The sequence below is a fragment of the Trachypithecus francoisi genome, unplaced genomic scaffold (assembly GCF_009764315.1).
Source record: "Trachypithecus francoisi isolate TF-2019V2 unplaced genomic scaffold, Tfra_2.0 Lachesis_group11, whole genome shotgun sequence".
Classification (NCBI taxonomy): Eukaryota; Metazoa; Chordata; class Mammalia; order Primates; family Cercopithecidae; genus Trachypithecus; species Trachypithecus francoisi.
This window is the reverse complement of record NW_022681456.1, coordinates 128,294,304-128,316,698: the sequence shown is the minus strand read 5'-3', so window position 1 is coordinate 128,316,698 and position 22,395 is coordinate 128,294,304. Positions and strand designations below refer to the sequence as shown.

At 47.4% G+C, this 22,395-nt stretch overlaps 1 protein-coding gene across 5 annotated transcripts in view; it reads right to left on the bottom strand.

Annotated features, from left to right (window-relative positions):
• Positions 1–22,395, bottom strand: part of CRACR2A (calcium release activated channel regulator 2A) — a 132,780-nt gene that overhangs the window by 22,575 nt on the left and 87,810 nt on the right. For all 5 annotated transcript variants that reach the window (XM_033223167.1, XM_033223171.1, XM_033223169.1 and 2 more), the window contains 6 exons: positions 21,533–21,628; positions 19,454–19,641; positions 13,898–13,969; positions 9,662–9,707; positions 7,077–7,183; positions 3,420–3,750 (listed from right to left, as the gene is read on the bottom strand). In XM_033223167.1, coding sequence (XP_033079058.1) covers positions 3,420–3,750; positions 7,077–7,183; positions 9,662–9,707; positions 13,898–13,969; positions 19,454–19,641; positions 21,533–21,628 — 840 coding nt within the window. The remainder of the gene's footprint in view (positions 1–3,419; positions 3,751–7,076; positions 7,184–9,661; positions 9,708–13,897; positions 13,970–19,453; positions 19,642–21,532; positions 21,629–22,395) is intronic.

The window sequence follows — 22,395 nt, the reverse complement described above, 5'->3', positions numbered from 1 at the left end:
TTATTTGTTTGAGACTAAAACTCAGTGTATCAATCTAATACACCCAAGCACAGTACAGGGCAGGGAAGGTGAAACCCAGGATGGCAGGAGACGGTCCTGGTGGGAGAGGTGTTGCCTGATCCTTACCCCTGTGGTCACTGCCCCTCCTCAGGCAGAGCACGTTTATTTTGCCCAGAGACACATCAACGGCTCAGCATCAGGCAGGACTCACCTCACAGGGGCAGCAAACTCTCAGGTATGTTCATGCACTTAACCCACTGTCCCCTCTGGGGGACAGGCCACCTGCCACAGGAAAATAAGATGGCTGGATTGCGGGGAGGGGCTGGAGAAGCAGTACCTGGCTGGTAAGTCAGAAGATCTCTTCTCACTCTCCTTCCTTTCATGTTTTATAATTTAAAAAATAAGCCTTTAAAAAATAAAATTATGCTAATGTTTCCAATTAGGAAATGCACAAAAGTAGAGGGGAAATTAATTCTTCCTAATCTACCCTACCACCCTGAAATGGTCACTATTCATATCTTTTTATTTTTTAAGAGACTGGATCGCATTCTGTTGCCCAGGCTGGAGTGCAGTGGTACAATCACAGCTCACTGCAGCCTTGAACTCCTGGGCTCAGAACTCCTCCTGCCTCAGCCCCTGGAGCAGCTAGGACTACAGGTATGCATCAACACATCTGGATACTTTTCTTACTTTTTGTAAAGACTGGGTCTTGCTATGTTGCTTAGGCTGGTCTTGAACTCCTGGCCTCAGGCTATCCCCCCACCATGGCCTCCCAAAGTGCTGCTCTTACAGATGTGAGCCACCTTGCCCAGCCCACAATTCACATCTTGATGCATTCCTTTCAGCTTTTCAAAATATCATCTTTGTTTTATTTACAGAAATTTGAGATACATATAATTTTATCCTACTTTATCATATCTTATTAACTTAGAGTTTTTTTAGTCACTAAAGATTTTCGAAAATATTTTTAACAGCTGTGTAATATTCTAGTGAATTAATATCCTATGCCTTATGTCCCTATTAGTGGACATTTTTCTTTCAACCGTTTGCTATTATAAATAACTCTTGCATTCTTGAGTTCAATCTTTGTCTGACTTTGGTTATTTCCTTACGAAGAATTCCCAGCAGTAGAAGTGCCGGTTCAAAGGACATGGTATTTTTCAGTTTTTGGTTCATATTACCAAATGGTTGTCCAGAAGGGTTGTACCCGTTTACACCTCCCCGGCCTTGTATGGGAGGGCCTGCCTTGCAGTAGCCTTCACACGAGCATACCTTCCCTGCTGGAGCTGTGGTGTGGCTGCTAGTAAATCACACTTCCTCCCTGCTGCAGTTCTGCCCCCAGCACGACGGCAGCAGGACCTCGTGGAGCGGGCACAGAAGCGAGAGAGCTTGGTGAGGAGGGCTGGGCTCCCCGTCACTGTGGGCCTGGCCCTCCCCTCTGAGCTCCAACTTTCCCATCTGTCAATGGGGAGAAAAAATTTCTGACCTGACTCATCAGAGAGCGGTGAGGATAAAATGACACAGCAGATGTTTGAGCAGATGCTTGAGCCTTTTTCTTCATCCCCAGCTCCTACTGACCTCATGACACTTCTTTCACATTTTAGGGGGACATCTTGGAGTTATGTAAGACCCCGTTTGTACCCACTGCCAGCAAGTGTAGGTCTGTGCATTGAAGGGGATGTGGAAGGGCATGCAGGAGGGAGGGGGACCCCACACTGGTGCCACCCAGCTCTCCACTCTCCCCTTGCACCCAGGGCCCTTGAGGAGTGATCTGCAGGCATGAGTCTTAATCCTGGCCTAAGAATGGTAACCTATGCCAGGAAGTCCATTAGGTAGCTCACACCCCAGTACAGCCACTGGGAAAAGTTCAAGGTGGCAAAGGCTCAGTTCTCAATGGCTGCGGTGACGGCGTGCAGGGAGGAACCTCTTTCAGACTGTTGTGCATCGTTCTAAAGCTGTTTCAGAAGGCTGAGTGCAGGATGAGGGCTCAAGGAGCCTATTCTGAGGCCTGAGTCCCAAACGAGGCAAAGAACATCTATCACCATGAGCCAGGGGAGCCACTTTTCATGTGATCTCCCTTTTCCTACAGAATTTAGCAGGAATGCCTGGTGGGAAGTACAGGGTCACACTGAAGAGAGGAGCAGGCAGGGAATGTCGGAATGAAAGTGTGATTAGCTGATTAAGAACCAAGAGAAAAATGATGGTATGTAAACTTTCTAAAGCAGGGCCTGGCTCTGCTAAGAGCAGTTACAAAGCATGCAACTTCCAAAGTATATGAAATTGCATGCTAGGAGCCTAGCATACAGTCTATCTTAAGTAGGTGCTCAATTAACGCTTTTGAATCTGAGTCGGAAGAGAGGGCACAGGGTCGGGAATGGGGCAAACAACTGTGGGATACGATGAGGTTTCTTTTTTTTTTTTTTTTTTGAGACGGAGTCTTGCTCTGCCACCCAGGCTGGAGTGCAGTGGCCGGATCTCAGCTCACTGCAAGCTCCGCCTCCCGGGTTTTACGCCATTCTCCTGCCTCAGCCTCCCGAGTAGCTGGGACTACAGGCGCCCGCCTCATCGCCCGGCTAGTTTTTTGTATTTTTAAGTAGAGACAGGGTTTCACCATATTAGCCAGGATGGTCTCGATCTCCTGACCCTCGTGATCCGCCGGTCTCAGCCTCCCAAAGTGCTGGGATTACAGGCTTGAGCCACCGCGCCCGGCCGGTTTCTTTTCAAATAATCTGATCAATCTTTTATTCTTTAATTCATAGTACCCCCCTCCCCCGGCTTTTTTCTCCTTTTCTTTCTTCTTGCCTTTGTTAGACGCCCAGGCACACCACCGTACCAAGCGTTATCAGTACCAGCTCACACTCCTTTCCTTATTTGGAAAGAGGACGAACTTTCTGGCTCATTACAGACACCCCTTGCCCTTTGCCTCCATTTTCTTTTACGTGCCCACCTATCTTTAAAAATCAAATGTTTAGCCAACCAGGATTAGTTTAGATTGTACGACCCGACCCCGGCCAATGGCGAAAGGGTACAGGGGCAGGACTTGCGTCAGAAATAAACATGCACCGCACGCCCCTCTGTTCAGGCGCGCTCTCGTGGCAATTGGCCAAGGAGGCACCCCTCTGCGCAGACGTAAAATTGCTTTGCTAAGAATCCTTTGTTCGAGTGTTCAATTTCCTTCGGATTTTGAGCGTTACTCCAAACACAACGGAGGTTTAAGGAGAATTTATCCGGACCCCTGGGTCTCCCCGCATGACACTCAGCTAAGCGGGGGAAAGTGGTATTTGGAGGACACGAATGTGGTGAATCACGGGACCTGCAGCATCTGACCTCCTGAGCTGCCTCTCCGGGCGCTCGGCCTCAAATGCAAGAGACGGATCATAGAGGCGATGTCCATGAACCAAAGCAGGATGGGCCCTTACCTTGCACAGGGCTTCTTTTCCAACAGGCTGCCCTCGGGGGGATGTGGGGGTGAGTTTCAAGGGTGGGGCCTCCTGGATTTGTCCCTGTACCCCCTGGTCAGAGACCTCTTCCTCTTCTGGGCATTCGCTCAGGGGTTGCTCAAAGCCGCCATCCAGGAGCTGGGGCAGGGGGTCTTCTTCAATGGAGATGATTCTGCGGAGAGGCCGGGGGTAGGGACCCCCAGGCCTCGGCTCCCCGGTTCCTGGCTCCTCTTCTGTTAGGGGATATCCACTCAGGCCCAGGGAGCTTCTCCTTGGGATGCCAAACACCTCCTCCTCCTCCTCTGACTGGCTATTGGGGCGGGGAAGAGAGAAGAGTTGGGAGGATTTCACAAAATATTTCAACACGGGCTGCATGACGGCTTTTGTGACAAACAGATAACCAGGGAGCAACACACCTTTGGAGAAGAGCACTCTGGGAAAGGGAAGAACAAACCAGCCAGCATTCTGCAGCTCATTCACTCAACACGCTTACACTAAGTGCCTGCTGCCACTGCTGAGGCAGATGATGACACAGATGATGATGGTGATGATGACGACCAAGCATTAAGTACAGATGCCATTTACAGATGGACATAATTCCTGTCCTAATGGAATACTTGATTTAGTGGGGGACTAAAGCAATAATGACACAAATAAATACATCATTTACAAATTGTGAGACTGCTATGAAGGAGAAGGAAAGGTTGTAAAGAAAGAAGTCTCAGACTCAGATACAAAGCACCCTGATTAACATTAGCAGGTGGCCTTGGCTCTGCTCCCAGCGCCAGCCCTTACTAACTGTGTGTCCTTGGGTAAGACACTCCAACTCTTCAGGCCTTGCTGTAAAATGTGGCCCATCTGCTCTGTCTATTCACAAATAAGACAATACATAAAAACAGACATGTTTGCAAAACATCCAGCAGTGTGAGGGGTGCTGTTGCTTTGGGAGGGCCCCCCACCTCCAGATATAGCAGGTCTGCTGGTTCACAGGCAGCTGCCCCCTGGACAGGAGGCTTTGGGTCAGAAGAAAACCAGGCAGAGCATCTCCATCCACCTCTCCTTCCTCTCCCTTTCTCTTCCTCTTTCTGTATCCCTGGAAGTCAGAATCAGGAGTAAATGGTCTCAGAGGCCTAAGCACACACTTGCTTCTAGAAGCATTTGAGCACTAAGGGCAAGGAGAAGCTGTAGGCAGTGCAGGGAATGAGGGAACTGGATATGGGGGTCAATGCAGAGTCTGTACTTTCAAAGGTTTTGAGAGCAAAGGCCTCACAGAAATTATCTTAAAGGAAGTTTGACAGGGAGGACCTTAAGTCCAGAATTGAAACACACACAGACACACACACACACGCACACACACACACACACACACACGCACACACACACGCACACACACGCACACACACACACACACATGCACGCAGACTAGAAAAGAAAATGGAATGGGGATGAAGCAATGGGGTGACAGGGCCAAAGGAGAAAGGAACTAAATGAACGACACAGAATATGCAGAACAGAGAAATATATTTTCTTTTGCTCCCTGATTTAAAATATGTATTACTCTTAAAGACCAACAGTAGAAAAACAAACAAACAAAAAAAGCAGGTATCACCATCCTGATATTAACTGTGATTTTGAAAGACAAATTACGATATAGTGCTTGCTTGCGGAAAGGGTGAATTAGTTTGTATTCCCTGATATAAAAATAAAGGATTTGCAGCAATTAAAGCACCTTTCCCTTGCCTTATAAAAACAGTTTTAAAAAAGCCAAATGTCTTCTTTCCAGCAAACTTCCTACATATTGTATCAAGCTTATAAAGTGCTTATTTGTTTTAGAACACAATTGGTATTCCCATCTACTTTTATTCTGCTTATACACACCAAAGTGAATATTTGTGTGTACACATGAGCAACTATGCACACACAGCATGTTTTTTCAAAGGCTTTGCAACCAGAAAAGAAACAGCCACTTAAATAGGCCTTAAAACAAAGCATTTATTGGAAAAAGCTTTTTATCTGGGAAATTCTCAAGCACTACTGTCATTCTGTAATACCTGCATCATGGCATGACTGAGTTCATTTTTGGTTTTACCACCAAGTGCTCTCTGCCATTAGTAGGGACAGCAGCTATTTTTGGCAAAGTCTGCATTAGAATTCGGGGCTCACTTCCTTGATTATTGTCTGCTTCTACCACTCAACCAGAAATTCAATGACACAGAGGTAGGTCCATTTTGCTCACTACTGTATATCCAGCAAATAGCACAGCACCTCACACACAGTAGACACTCAATAAATATGTATTAAGTGAGCATTTAATAACGGAGATTAATGGTAAGACCCACCATGTCTAATTTATTTTTGGAGGCTTTACAGGACTCAAAAGAATGTCTGGAACACAGTAGGTAATCAGTAAACGTCTGTTCAATCAATCAGCCAATCCATTCCATTCTGAGGAACCAACGGGCCAATCACTATTGCAGAAATTGGGCTCCCAAATTGTATCTCATTATTCAGCTATTTAGAACAAGAATTCATGATGATCAGGCCCAAAGGTTTGACTGATGAGCTGATTTACATCTCCAGAGTCACTTCCCCTTTGCATATCTTTTCATTTCATGCTTGCAGTCTTCAAGGTCTCTCTGGGTCTGATACTGAAGGGCCAGGTGCCTCTATCTCTCTGTGGCCATCTCTGTGGACACAGCCCACGCCAAAATGAAGAGCGGGCAGGGGACTGGTTTGTCTCTGAATGAACAACGAGCCAACCCTTAGGGACTCAAGCTCAATCATGTGCTGCCCAAGAGCAACAAAACACGTTACGTTTGAGTTAATTAATTATAAGTCATTGAAACGATCCGTCAAGCACAGGCCCCAGTCTTGTCTGTGAAAGGAGTTAACTATTGGAGATTCTATTTGACACTTTAATTAACCTTCATAGCCAATATAGTCATGTTCCTAAAAACCCAAGTGCATCGGCCGGGCATGGTGGCTCACGCCTGTAATCCTAGCACTTTGGGAGGCCGAGGTGGGCAGAGCGCGAGGTCAGGAGTTCAAGACCAGTCCTGGCCAACATGGAGAAACCCCGTCTTTACTAAAAATACAAAAATTAGACAGGCGTGGTGGCGCACCTCTGTAATCCCAGCTATTTGGGAGGCTGAGGCAGGAGGATCGCTTGAACCTGCGAGGCAGAGGTTGCAGAGAGCCGAGATTGTGCCACTGCATTCTGGCCTAGGCGACAAAGCAAGACTCTGTCTCAAACAACAATAACAACAACAACAAAAATCCCAAAACCGAGTGCATCCATTCTGCTCAGCAGAAAACAGTGTTACCCAGCTACACACTCCATCGCTCTCCCTTGACCCCTCTCCTCTGCTGCTATGCAGTCCCTCTCTACAGACACACAATAGGGTGGGGCAGCCTCAGAAGACAATGGTCTGTCCTGGGGGGTTTGCTCTGCACATCCCCCTCTGGCTTGGATGTCAGAACAGGGAGGGGAATGTGTTCCAAGATTTGAAGAGAGTGAGTGCAGCTGACCTCAGTTTCCTCACCTTTCAAGGGATCAGCAGGCCCTGAGTGTGGCCCGGAGCCAGCTCCCAATGAGCCCGACATTAACGAAGGGATGAGCAATTGGAGATGACTTACCTCCTAAGAATCCCTCTGCCGTCCACATATTTGCCTATCACGGAGCCAGATCTCTTTTTCCAGCTTGCCCTGGAAGCAGCTGTGTTGGCCTTGGCTGCCTTATCTTTCTGTAGAAACACAAAATGCCCTTAGATCCATGCCTATTTGCCCGGTGTTTGAACAGAAAAGGGGTCATGGTTCCCATCTCATAGACTAGGCTCTACACAAAACTCCGAAGGAAGTGAGCAGTGTTCTGGTCACCCCATTAGCATTTACTCACTCTTCCCTTTTGCCATCATCCCTTACCAGAATCTCTCCATCTCCTTTCCAGTTACCTCATCAAATGAAAAAATACACAGTTTATAGCCTGGGGTCCATCCTGTTATTCACAGGAGCACTGATCATTTGTAAAAGGAAAAAGAAGAAGAGATAAGTGTTTAATGCATATTTTCTATACATATTTCTAATGCACATAGAAAATACGCATTGAACATTTATCTCTTCTGAAAAAATACATCTATATTTTTGAAACAGGGTCTTGCTCTGTCTCCCAGGTCAGAGTGCAATGGCATGATCACAGCGCACTGCAGCCTCAAACTCCTGCACTCAAGCAATCCTCTAGCCTCAGCCTCCTGGGTAGCTAGGACTATAGGCGCTCTACCACGCCTGGCTAATATTCTCATTTTTTGTGGAGATGGAACCTTGCCATGTTGCCCAGGTTGGTCTTGAATTCTTGGCCTTAAGTGATCCTCCCGTCTCACTCTCCCAAAGTACCGGGATTACAGGAGTGAGCCACCACGCCTGGTCAGACAGAAAAAAAGAAAAATATTTACAGGTATAAAAAACTCTGTGAATCTTTAATTCACACTCGTCTGTATGGCTCCAATCGCTTTTTCTTTCTAAAGTCTCAGATGTAATGAGAAAGTAACTAGCCAGGAGGATCAATTAACTCAGTGTTCTGTCCATGTAACTCCTGAGTAGCATAAGGCAGTTCAGCTTTTTGGTGGAAGTAGGCTGGGTGTAGATAAATTACTAACATCTGTAACACAGAACCTGGGTGGAGCAGGGGTTTACAACCCCCTTTGCCTATGCTCCCTGACAGACGTCTTCCAGGAGATGAGGCGGGGGAGTTAGACTGCAGGAAATACCTCTCGTTAATTAGCCATGCCATGATTCCCAGTGATCCTTAATGAGAGGAGGAGCTGCAATGCTCCCAGAGCCCCTGAAGGTAATGGCTATGCTGATTCCAAATTCATCTTCAATTCTTACTCAGTGTGCCCCTCTTCCTTTGATTCCCCACAGGAGTTCTGTAATTCCATGCCCCTTTCAAAGCAGAATCAGTTTGGCAGGTAAAGGGGAGGGAGGTGAAGGGATTAGGGTGACATTCGGTTGGAAGTTTTAAAATAAGTTCAGTGTTACTTCTAAAGCAATTAGAACCATTATCATCATCAAACAAACATGGGTAGGCTTAAGTCTTGCTCTAACAGTACACATAGGTGGGTGGCAGAGATGTTTGCTGCCAGTAAGTGATGGAAAAGAAACTGTGGCGTAATGCGGTCCCTCAGGGATGTGCGATGATAAAGCAGGTCAGATCTAATGTAGGGCAAACCAGCCGCCTTCTGCTGACCATATCTAGGTCACTGTTCAGCTAAGGGTCCAATACACAACATCCCCTTTCCAAGAATCTTTCTCAAAGATTCCTGTTGTATGAAGGGCGGATGGGAATTCACTTTCCTCATGTGACAGTGGGGTCATGGTCCAAGGTGGTAAATGACTTGCCCAGGGACACACATGAAATTCGTAGGATGGTCATCCTGATAATTAGGAAGTCACATCAATCAATTTGGCCTTCAGTTTTCTTCCCTTCAGAGCACCCAGTGGCTCCTGTCTAAAGGGGAAGATGAGTAACAGCATGGAATCCTAGGTTTTAGCCAGTGTGGTCCACAGTGAAGGCCTTTAAATAAATATAGGATTTCACGTCATTTAGGAAAGTATTTACATATATATAAAAACATACATATACACACACACATATACACATTACATACACACTATATATATACTACATATATATACTACATATATATATATATAGAGAGAGAGAGAGAAAGAGAGAGACATGGTACTCAGGTATGGAAGAGTAGGGTTCCCTATAGGATAGTGGAAAATTGTTCATAAAATCAAGTATGAAAACAGTGAAATACACATTTCTAATGTGGTCTATGACAGTATAAAATGGAAAATTTTCAGTGAGATAAAAATTTAAATGAAGAAGAAAGCTGTGAGCATTTTGGTTTAGAAGTGATAATGACATTTCAACTGCGCCATCTCATGGATAGAACTATCATTTCTGCATCCAAGAAATGTGCGACCCTCCCAAATATTTTAGTCTTGTTGTGCCAAGAGGAAACTGCGTTGCTGTTAACACACTGTTACCCAGTAGGCCACCCTGAATTTTTATTAATTGCAAAACATTTTTATGCTATCATCCTGCCAAATAGATCCCAAGTGTCAGGACATTGCTGGGCCAGTCTCGACATGGATCTGGCTGTCCAGTGGACCACAGCCCTTGGTCCCCCACAGGTAAGGGAGAACTGGCCAATTACCTGAAAACATATGTCCCGTTCATCCCGAAGGTGCTTGTTCCTTTCCCTGTGGATGGTAAAGGGGAATCTATTCAAACACGGAGTTTGCAGTTGACAGATCCAACGGCAGCCAATTCGCTAGTCAGATGGGTGCAGGGGAAGGTGTGGTGTGGGAGACCAGGGAGCCTGTGGAATCTCCTTCCACAGGGATGTGATTAACGGCAGAGGATCGTTTGTGTGTACAGATAGGTACACACCGACATGGGGGATAGACTGAATGCCCTTGAGACACCCATGGCCCATCAGGATGATGCATGGCCTCTCGGCACCGCCTCCAGAGGGGACCCCAGCATTCCAGCTCCACCTGGGAGCTTCCCGTTGGGCTCCCTCTTTCTTTCCCTCTGTGCACCATTCATTCATCCATTCATGCATGCATGCACGCATTCACTCAAATGTCTCCTGAGCACCCACTGCATGTCAGGCACTCTTCTAGCCATCAAGTCATGCCAATGACCAAAACAAAAACTTCCTGCCGGCCGGGCGCGGTGGCTCAAGCCTGTAATCCCAGCACTTTGGGAGGCCGAGACGGGCGGATCACAAGGTCAGGAGATCGAGACCATCCTGGCTAACATGGTGAAACCCCGTCTCTACTAAAAAAAATACAAAAAACTAGCCGGGCGAGGTGGCGGGCGCCTGTAGTCCCAGCCACTCGGGAGGCTGAGGCAGGAGAATGGCGTAAACCCAGGAGGCGGAGCTTGCAGTGAGCTGAGGTCCGGCCACTGCACTCCAGCCTGGGCGACAGAGCGAGACTCCGTCTCAAAAAAAAAAAAAAAACTTCCTGCCTCACAGAACTTGTGTTTTAGTGGAGGGATATCTGTTATTGAGAAAATAAAGTGGGAAAGTGGAGTAAAAGCCAGAGGGTGGAGTAGTATTTCAACTACAGTGGTCAGTGACGCCCTCACTGATAAGACAGCATTTGTGCAGAACCTTGAAGGAGTGGGAGAAGCATTCCAGGCAGAGGAGAGGCTAGGGCAAAGCCTTGTGCTGCGATACACCTAGTGTGAGCAAGAAACAGAAAGGAGGAAGTAGAGAGCCCAAAGGGTAAGTAGTTAGGAGATGAAGCCAGAGAAAAAGCGGATGGTGGTCAGGACCTATCTCTTCACAGCCCTGTGGGCCACTGCACGAACTTTGATTTTTACTCCAAATGAGATATGAAGCCAAGGGGCTGGGGGTGGTGAGGGTGAAGCAGCTGGCAAAGGAATGTCAAGATCTGGCTCCAGTTTTCAAAGGATCCCTCTGGATGTGGTGCTAAGAATAGACTGCTGGGGGCAAGTGTGGGGCCCTGACACTTGAGGAATATTTTTAGTAACATGGAGGTCACTGGCCACTGGGGTAAGAACTGTTTTTGTGGAACAGCAGGGGGGAAAAGGCTGAGTGGTGGGTTGAGAATGTGAAGAAAAGGAGTGGAGACAGTGAATGTGAACAACTCTTCTGAACATTTCGTTGTAAAGGGGTTGAAGAAATGGCAAGTAGCTAGGTGGGGAAGTAAGGACAAGAGATGTTAGACAAGAAACATGAGAGTACATTTGTAGGTCTCTTCAAAAGAGATAAAACTGACAATGGAGGAGAGAAAGAACTAACGCTAGAACAGTCCTTGAGGAGCCAGGAAGGGACAGGCTCTAATTCTAGAGTATGAGTTGGGCACAGGGGTTGGGGATGGCCTCTGTGACGAGCATGGGGAGTACATCCACCATAACAGAGAAGGCAGAGACATGGGTGTGGGAGGAAGCTCTTATCAAATGGTTCCAGCTGTGAAACAGGAGCAAGCGTGAGGATGGAAAAGGAGGAGTCTTTTTTTCCAGGACTTGAAGTAGGAGCAGTTGGGAAAGTGAGTTGACTGGGTCTGCTGTGTGACTGCGGAATGCACTTGGGGTTCACAACTGGGAATTTCATCCATTAACACAAGAGGTGGAGAGGGCAGGCCAGATGACCTCAAAGTGCTTAGCAGTTTTGTGATTCTCTGACTCTTCTGGCCAGTGGCCTCTGAACAAACGTATACTTCTGAAGGGAAAGGGAGGGTACAGCCATGGTTAGGCCCTAATCATCAAAACGCTGCCATTTATGGGGGCACTTATTGTGGGCCAGGCGCTCTGCTGAGTGTGTTGTGCACCATAGAAAGAGATTTTAGGTGGGGCCTGAGGGGTCACCACCAGGGCAACTGACTTCCAATTCCGCCAGCCTTGCAGAAAACATTAGGAATGTGCCAGGGTTGTTTTCAGTTACCTGCATGAGGTGAGCAGGCAGGCACACAGCCAGGGCCGTCAGAACAAGTCAGGAGGGACATGGAGGTTATTTTACAAGTCCTGAGAATGGCAAAGTGAGCTGCTCACGCCAGAGGGACCCTCACTCAGCACAGAGCTGTGAGTTAGCACCCTTGCACCTGAGCAAGGACCTTGGGAGACCTGGAAAGTCCCACCATTTTTGGAAAGCATGCTGCGTTGTTTCCTGCTTTGTGGCTTCCTGCTTTATGGGGATGTGGTCATCCCCATACAGAAGCCTCGGTATTTAAAGAAACGTATCTGCTTTTGTTCACATCGCTGCTCTACTGTGATTCCTACTCACGAGTATCATCTTATTCTCAAAAGAACCCTGTAAGCTAGGCACGGGAAAATTAAGACCCGGATTGGTTAAGTCAACTGCCCAAGGTCACACAAGCTAATGAGAGGAAGTGCTGGGTTTTGAATCAGATCCAGCTTCAAAGTGCTTGTTCCCAATCAAGTGCCCTGAAATTGCTCGTGTTTGCACCCACTGTCCTTTGGATGGCGGCCCTTCTCACCCCATCACACCCCAGCTGTCGTCCTGATTCCACCACCATCCCACCCCTACCCTCCCCTGACATTCCTGGTATCCCCTATCCCCACCGCAGCATTCTCGCTCCCTCGATTCCTGCTGGTTTCACTGTGAAGGAGAGATCTGCCATGAGGCCTTCCCTCCACCTCTCAGCTTTCATTAGCCAGCGAGACTTAAGCTGGGTAACCCTGGATCGATGGCACAGCAAGGCCTCAGTCCCTTTGTGATTCTGCACAAATGCTAGCTTCCATGAAAAAGCCTCGTATTTGTAGAGAGCTGCCTTGTCATTCTCCCCTGCGCATTCTCTTTGAAGCTAGCTACCCTTTCATTTTTTCCTAAATGCGATAGAAAAAAAAGACCCCAAACTTGTCCTTATCCATTTTGTTCTCTTCCTTTCACTAAAGCCTTCCTAAGAATCAAGACCTTCTCGCAAATGGATTACGACTTGGTCACCTAAGAACCCCCTTGCATGTTCCCTGGCTCTGGAGGCCTGACCGAATCATGTATTGAGCACAGTCAATCTGCAACGCATTCAGGTTGAAGCACTTTTCCATTTGGTAGCATCATAGACGCCAGACAGAGTGAGCATCCCTTGCTTTCACAAAAACAAAAACCTTCATAACATAACTGGGAAGTGATTCAAAACCACTTGCACTTCAAAATTCAGAACCCAAAGTCCTTCTGTTTCCTCACCCTTCCCCAAGAGGTGCCCAGCCGGCAGTGACTTACAAACATCACGGGCAACATCAAAACTTCCATCTTTCCCCGCACAGGTTTGTTTTTCTGAGGAGGGGAGGGTGATGCACGTTCCAGACCAGTCAACTTGGAATGTATTGCTGGGGGTCTCTGAAGGCTGAGGAAGCTTTTTCTTGGTGCTCTGTTCGCGATTCATTTACTCATTCAACAAACATGAACAGAACGAAGCCGACTTACGGATTTCCATTCTGGCCCTATCAGCGAGGAGCCGCGTTGCCTGTGGTAAATTACCTCATTCCTCGAATATCAACTTCCCCGTCAGTTAATTCCTGTGAATTAACCGCCCTACTCACCTAACAGTTTGCTGAAGATGAAAGAGATAATATTTCTGGCATAGATTAAATGCTCAATAAACCCAGCTCCACTCCCATGTGATCCAGTACCAAGCATGGTCCTATGAGGGACTCAGAAGAGTGGGGCAGAGCCTCCCCACCAGGAGGAATAAACTGGATATGGGCGCATGCGTAAAAGGACCAAACATAACAGTGGCTACTCAGTGGTCCAAACAATGCGTTGGGGACCAAGGGAACGAGGGCGCTCTCCGCAGGCGTATTTTTCCAGCACGTAGGCAAGGATGACCCTCAGACTGGTCCTTCCGACCCCAGGCTTCTGGGAGGTGCTCTCAGCACAGGCCAGTGCCCACCGACGCACCTTAGGAAATCCAGCTGCTTGAGGAGCCCGGCCTTCTCGCGCTGTAGACTCTCCGTCACACGGTACACTTCCCTGAGGAGGAGGCAAACACATTGCGGTGAGCTCCTAGGTGGAAGCTGGATGCCCAGACCCCTCATGCTGCAGACTGGCAGGCGATGCCGCACTGGGGACGGAGGGCATTGGAGGAATGTGGCCTTCTCTTGGGGAGCTCCTGTGGTATGCAAGTGCTTTGGGCATTGCATGTGCCCAATTTGGGAGGTGAACTTATCCTCAATTTATAGACTGTGACCATCAGAGAAGTCTGCTAAGTCTTTGCAGTTCACGCAGACAATCTGTGACTGAACCACGGTCCCCTCCTACCCCCAGACCCAGCTTATTCCCCAGCCACTTCACATGCTACCTAAGAATAGGCTGGATGGTCACTAAAGAGTCTGTCCAGGCTCCAAACTGCCCTATCCTATCCAGACTTCAGGGAATTAGAATCAAAATTCTTCCTCAGCCAGATCATGAAGGGTGAGAGCAGAATTTGTATGACCTTCCCTCCCATGCTCGCCCCACCCAGAGGCTGGTGCGGTATGCTTTTAGGAGCTCTGGAAGAACCACCTTTTCTTTCCCACCTTCCTCCCAAAGTCCCCAGATATCTGGACTTTTCACTATTGGGCATTCATTTCTCTGACTTATGATCCAGCTGTAATGCAGAGATTGAATGTATCTATTATAATCATTTGTATCACTGTGCAAACGTGTTAATTGTAACAGGAGTTGTGAGGAAGGGGAGAGAGAAGCAGGGAGGCTGTGAATCAGAGCAGCTAGAGGTGGGGAGGTAAGGGCTGTGCTGGTTTGTTTACATTGATATCCTCGACACAGCGCCTGGCTTGGAGGCGTAATCAGCAAATAGGTGGAGGAAGAAAGAAAAGAGAGAGAGAGTAAAAGAGGTAAGGGGGAGCAAAGAAGGAAGAAAGGGAGGGAAGGAGGAAGAGAGGAAGGAAAGAATGAAGGAAGGAGGAAAAGAAGGAAGAATAAAAGAGGAAGGAAGGATGCAGTAATTGGGGAGGTCTTCAGCATCACTCAGGGAAGAAAGGAAAGGAAAAAAATAAGAAATCGGGTGATATTGGGAAACTGGCTTAACTTCACAATTCTGTCTTCATTTTTCCTTCTCTGTTCTATACCATGCTTTAGACAATTTTTAATTGCTCTCCGATCTTACTACAAGGGTCTGTAGTTCCACATTGCCAAACTGCAGCACAGCTTTTCACGTAGGGAGCATCTCGCAAATTGATACAGGCGTCACTTCCCATGGGCTGTCAGGGCTGCCAGGCTGTGCACACACTGGGCTGGGCAAGGACCCCTCTGCCACCCCATCAATCTCATTACTGAGCTGGCAAAAACAGCACCAACATGCTGGTCCACAGGACTCTCCTGCCAAGCTCCTAATAACCTGATTCCTTAAGCATGATGTTTCTCTTTTCCCCATTTTATAGAATAATTGTAAAGTCAATTTACAGCAATAAGAGGCTGAATGAAATTCTAAGTTCAACTCAGACAATTCCAATTAAGCAACAAACCTTCTCTGGCTCCTGCAGAGATGCAAATTCTTGGCATTTTATTACCGATTATATTTAATTTCAACTTGAAGAAAAACAATGTATTTCCCATCATCCAAATGGGGTCTCTAAACCCCTGTCCTTGGGACTCTGCTCTGATGAGCGCTCTGTGAGCAGAGCTGCCCGCTCCCGACTCCGGGCCCTGGAAGCTGAAGATCCTGGTGCTGTACCTTACGGTCCCCCGACCCCACCCTGTGTCCTGCCTCTCTCCAGGGGTGACCAGGAGCTCACAGCTTTTCCTCTGCTCAGGAAAATCATTCACCAAGGACTTAAGGTCTGGGTTTTTACAGAGTGTTTTACCAAATAGCCAGTTCTCAAATTCTAAGTCTTCTCTGGCTCTGCATACACAGCACCAGTGACCATCAGAGCTATATATACACACGTTTGTATTAGCAATACATGTGAACACACGTACTGTTCTATTTGTCTAGTAAACATATATCTGCTTGGATATTTGTACATCCATATATACACACATATATTCAGAAATATATTTTTGTGTCAACAAAAGAAAGGCACTTCTGAAAAAAAAGACACTCAGATATCTGACTGAATGACCTCTACAGGCCTTCTAACCTAGAGGTTCTAAAAGTGTATACATGGGTAATATGTAAACTGAAAGAGAAAGAACCTGCAGTTGTTTGGAGTGGTAATTGCTGAGGTGTTGATGGTTACCCTTAGGGGAACTGCTGTTGGCTTTGTTTTAGGGGAGGGATGAGCTATGGAGCACTTCACAAGACATATTGTCAAGTGAAAAATGTAAATGCAGAACAGTATGCTTAGTATGCTACTGTTTTATAAAGGAAAAGTGTGTGTGTGTGCATGCGTGTGCACGTGTGTGCACGCACATATATGTGTCTGTGCCTGCATATACATACAGCATACTCTGAAAGGATCCACAAGAAACCATGACCAGTGGCTCTGATGACTGCAGATCAGGGCCGTGTCAGGGACACAGACTTCTTTTTGACCATATAACCTTTTGTGCCTTTTGAATTGCGTGCCTTGTCATAAATACTTACTCAAAATAAAAGTTAATTAAAAAATAAACAGAGAGTTGCTGCTTCTCAGCTGACCTTCATCTTTACATTACCTCTCTGCTGGATAGTTCTTTCTTTATCTTATTTTAAAATCTACTTCTGCTACCTTGAGCATCTTCAGAGATCAGGAAAATTAATTTTGCCTGTTCAGAATTCTTGCTGATTAGTGACTAAGCCTGTTTACCTCCCAGCTCCACCCTTTCCTCTCCCAGCTGCTCTGCAGCAGCATGAGGCAGCAAGACCCTGTCGGAGAGCCCAGGACTATCAGGAGAACCGGGCTCCGTCCCTGTTATCCAGCACTAACTAGCTGCATGGCTTTGGGCCCATCACTACACCTCTCTGAGCCTCAGTCTCTTCATGTATAAAATGAGTGCGAGATACTGCGCCTGGCCCAGGATGATTTAAAGATCAAATAGAGGATGTCAAATGATCGACATAAGTGAGATATATTGAATGCCCAGCACAGTACCTAGCACAGAATAAATGTTTGCCAAATGAAGAAGTCATTGACTATATGGATAAATGAATATACAAATAAACAAATGAGAGTCCTCTGCCCTGAGCCTCAGAGTACATTTGTTCTAAAACCTAAGACTACCAAGACAAGATAAATGACTGATTCTTCAGGGACTCCTCCAGGTGAACCAGAGCATCAAAGTCCTCTCCATCTGCCGGTCTGCAACCCTACTCTACGGAGAACAAGCCAAGCCTCTTGCTGCATTGCTCTCCCGGCCTCCCTGGACGGGACATGCTCTCCAGGCCCCAGCATGCTCCCCGGCTACACAAGAAACTTCAAGCTTCTTGAATAAAAGTTGTGAAGGTTCTGGAGTCATATTTCTCTCTTCCTCCCAATCCTCCCTCCCTCCTTCTTTTTCAATTCCCAGCCTCCAGAGATTGTGTCTCTGGCTTGGTTAATTAAGATAAGACTTCAGAAAGCTTTGAATCCTCATGCTGTGATGTGATGCTCCAGCACTGGGTGTTTATTTCCATTTGCTGTTCTAATGCTTGTGCCTTCAGATGTTTGTTGCTTTTAGAGCTTGATTGAATTTTAAGAGCCTGCATCCTTAATTCTGTTTGTAAAGCTAAATGCCTGTACCTTGTTGACCTGTTCTCAGTGAGGAGGAACTAATTTTGCTTGTTCACAATGAAATACATTGTCCTTCCACAATTGGTCATCCAAGAATTGGGATGGAGGGGCTTAATTTAAGTCAGCTACTTGGGAGCTCTTTGTTTTTGTTTTGTTTTAACTGGAGACATCTTACTAGGATGAAATTTCCAGCCCAAACACGTCTCCTTCCTTTTACCCCAGGCAATTAGCGCCAAATGGTACAGGATTCCACATAGAGGTCAAACCAGCACAGCAGTTTTATGTAGGCCTGTGGACCAAAATCCTGCCAGCAGCCACCCAGAGTGAGCACCGTCACTTCTGAACAAGGGGAGTTAACATCTACAAAACAAGTTCTGGTACGTAGCACTGCCCTTTTCCCTAAAATCACACTTTCAGTACTACCTGGTACCTTCCAGGATCAGGCACACAATTACTTTTTTCAGAATAAATGAATGAATGAAGAGTGCATGAACGAATGTGCGAGTAAATGATAGCCAGTCTGACTCTTGTAAGAATATTTTCTGCAGGCTTGTTATTCTCTAGGGAAAATCGGCAAGATGTGTCTAACTCTTGGCATGTTGGGATAGTTACTTAAACCTCTGAACCTTAGTTTCCTCCTCGATAATAGCAGAACCTGCCACACCAGGAATTTTTTTTTTTTTTTTTAGTCAGAGTCTTGCTCTGTCACCCAGGCTGGAGTGCAGTGGCACGATCTCGGCTCACTGTAATCTCTGCCTCCCAGGTTCAAGCCGTTCTCCTGCCTCAGCTTCCCGAGTAGCTGAGACTACAGGCGTGTACCACCATGCCCGGCTAATTTTTGTGTTTTTAATAGAGATAGGGTTTCATCATGTTGGTCAGGCTGGTCTCGGACTCCTGACCTCGTGATCTGCCCACCTCGGCCTCCCAAAGTGCTGGGATTACAGGCGTGAGCCACCACGCCTGGCCCAGGATGATTTAAAGATCAAATAGAGGATGTCAAATGATCGACATAAGTGAGATATATTGAATGCCCAGCATGGTACCTAGCGCAGAATACATGTTTGCCAAATGAAGAAGTCATTGACTATATGGATACATGAATATACAAACAAACAAATCAGAGTCCTCTGCCCTGAGCCTCAGAGTACATTTGTTCTAAAACGTAAGACTACCAAGACAAGATAAATGGCTGATTCTTCAGGGACTCCTCCAGCTTAAGGTGCAGACCCAGGCTTGATTCTGCCTCAGGTGTGCCTCTGCCTAGTAAACTAACTCCCATGGTTGGACACCACGGGCAGGTCGGGCCCTGAGAGACGTGGGTTCCCCCTACTGGGACCACACAGGTGAATCTGAGGAACATGGTGAAAAAAATGGGCACAGATGGACAGGCGAGTCCAGGACAGTGGCACATGCCCCGTCAGATCACATGCTGATCCCAGAAGCCTTCCTGCTTCCCTCTGGTCTCCCTTGGCCTCCCAGGTCTGCACATGACGACAGTTACCTAGGGTCTGTCTGCTCACTCAGCATTTGCCCACAGACTCCCTCATACTTGTTTGTGGAAAAGCATGTCTTTCTAATCACAGAATGCATTTTCTGAGAACAGGGCTGTACATTTCTTGTCAGTCCTAGGCAATGCTGGACACAGAACTGGTCTGCTTAACAGGGTCAGAATCCTAGAAGAGTGTTAGAAGTGTCTCAGGGAGCAACAAGCCCAAATCCACATTTCACAGGCCAGGAGACAGGGTCTCTGAGCGGCGAGGGGACGCGCCCATAGTGGGGGGTGGTGCTGGAGGACAGCAGGGGAGTGGACAAAGGCTGGACTCACATCTCCTTCTCCTGGTGGAGTTTGCAGGCCTCTTGCTGAAGGCTTTCCAGCTGCTGCTGAGCATCCTGGAGCTCCCAGGAGGTCTGCTCCAGCTCCCGGGCCAGCTCCTGGTTGGTGAGTTTCAGCTTGGTATTCTCAGCTTTGGTTTCATGCTTGTCATGATGCAGGGCCATGCACTGACCTTCCAGCTGCAAAGGCATGGGGAGCAGAGGGGAATGAGGAGCGACCACCATCTTCAGGAGGGTCTGCCCTGGCCTCACCTTGCTTTCCCGCTTGGCAGGCAGGAACCGTCACTGCCACCCCTCACCGGCCTCAAGCCTAAATCGGCATTGTCCTCACCTCAGTTCACACATATACACTCCTCTAGGCAGGAAGGAGCTTTCAGAGCACATCTTGTCTCTCCCCTGTCTCCACACAGGATCACTAAATAGTCCAGGAGGAACTGCTCCACTCAGAAAGACCACTAACAAAGGAACTTCCACAGCCCGTCCGTGTGAATGGCCTTGAGATCTAACCTAAATCCGTCTTGTTGTCCTTTAAGCCAATTTCTTTTCCTTGGTCCTTGATGGAGAAGGGGAACAGCTAAATGGCCTGCTTCATAAAACCATCCTTCCCAATTTCGCACGCTGATAGTAAATCTATATATTCCCTTTTCTCCTCTCAACTCCAATTCCATCAATCTAGAGAAGCTTTTAAGGGTAGCCAGAAGCCCTGAAAATTCTTAGGAAATAACTAAAACAGTTCAAACAGAACATAGACCTTTTCTGTGTCTCGAAAGTAACTAAAAACCTTGCATTTTTATAGCTTCAGCTTTTCTTGGCCGTTGATTGTGTGCAGAGCTTCCAATCCTCTCACCAGAGGAAGAATCAAACCAAGGTACATATATCATAATAAATGTAGTTTAATGGATGTGGCCAGTAAGGGGAGGAAGAAGTAACAACAGAGAATTTGGTGTGATTCTCAAGAGGCTCCCGTGTAATCAGGCAAGCATGCAGTAATTAAATCGAGTGGCAATCATTCATTTGAGGGATAAATCTAATTGCTAGGAACTTAATGCATAATAGAGAGGAAGAGAAGGAGTAGGAGAAGCAAGGTACAACTGTGGATGGGGAAACGGGGAGGCAGCTGGCAGTTCCCGGAGTAGAAATCGTCTTGCTGCAGAAGGAAAGAGACCTAAATTCATGGCTTGGGAAGCAGCAGCAGTGGAACAGTCTCTTGTCTTAGCAGGGCTGTCTTCAAGTAGATTTTAATGTGCTGCTAAAAATAACCCTCTTGTTTGAAATGGAAGCAATGTGTCCTGGTCTGTCCAGAGCTGGATTCCTTCCAGCACCGGGCACAACAAAACAGGAGGCCAGTGGCACGCTAGCCTGTCTCCCTCAGGAGCCCTTGCTAAGGAGTGGAGGCCACTAAGTAGGAGGCTTGCCTAGGCAGTCAGTCTTTCTGGGGTCATTAGCCAGGCACTCCCAGCCACAGAGCCACTGCCCTGCAGAATACACCACCCAGCCTGCCTCCTGGAGGCTCAGGTACATCAGAGAGGAGTGCCTGGTGTCTGCATTCTTCCTGCAGGGATGGGAGTAGCCACAAAGGATGCCAATGACCCTGTCCAGGCACCACACAACCAGGGAAGAGACAGGCTGACTTTGGAAGCGCCTGTTCCAGCAGAGGTATCCATGACCATTCTGGAGGGAAGAAGCTTATCTGTAGCCTCCCCCCACATATCGTGGTAGACAATGTCTCTTGTACCTCAGCATTCCCCTCTTTTCTTATACAGGAGACAGGAAACAAATTCCAGCTTTGGCATTCTTGTGGCTCCTGGGTATAATTATAGGAACATGTCTGCAGATACCTCATGGGGGAATGCTTGGCAACTTTTCCAAGTTAAACACCTGGTATTGGAGAAGTAAAGGTTCTATCTTGTGATCACCTGTGATTTTAAATACTATCTTTTGTACAACTAAATCGTTCTTCTCAGGTTAAAAAAATCAAAAGTCCTTAAGTGAATGGCAGGGAAGGTGGGCAAGAGGTAGAGCAAAGGATGGAGTGAAGTCAGGTACTCTGAGGCCACTGACAGCAACATACCCTTTTCTGCTTCTGGGTGAGCTGCTCCAGCTCCTGCTCCTTACATAACAGTTTCTGCTCCAGCTCTTGACTGCGGGCTTGAAACCTCTCTGTGTCCTGCCAAGCCAGAAAGAGGGATACACAGGACCCAAATGTAGCACCCCTGGGTTATAGATTACTTTTCCCACCTTGAACCTACTCAACATCAAAACCCATCCTATTAGACTGTGGGGCTCTTCCCATAGCACTGCAGGGCTCTGGTAACCTGCCTGCCCCATCAGGGAGGACCAAATGAGACAGAGATAGTGCAAGCACTTAGTGAGGCAGGATGCCAACTCCCAGCAAGCATGGCCATGTCTAGTGACTGTGCACCGCCACCCTCCTCTCCACCAAAAAAAGGAGCAGTGTCAGCCAGTGGTGGAATACTGAATGGGAGAGTTGGGCCCTGAGTTCAAACATCAGACCTTGGTCTCCCCATGTGCAAATTGGGGGAGGCAGATGACCCCTCAGACGCCTTCCGACCTGGATACTCTGTTCGAGGTTGGGCATTGGCATCGGATGCCTTAACTTGGCCTCACTCTGGAAATACATGGCCATTACCTCTTCCTCTTGAGGGTCTAAGTGTTCATATTTTCCCACTGTGATTGAAGTCTCCTGGGCCCTGCTCCTCAGGATGTTTTAATATCTGCTCCTTCCCTAGGCTGGGCTTTCCCCACAGAGAGGTGCTGAAGCAGGTGAGAAGGGGCCTGGCTGTGGGATGAGGAGGAAAGTGTGTGGGCCGTCGGGTGCCTGATGCTCTCAGCAGAGCCAGATCTGTGGTGTAAGGGCCCTGAGCTGAGCGGGATACAACTTGGGTTCTGGCCCCGGCTTCACCCAACTAACTT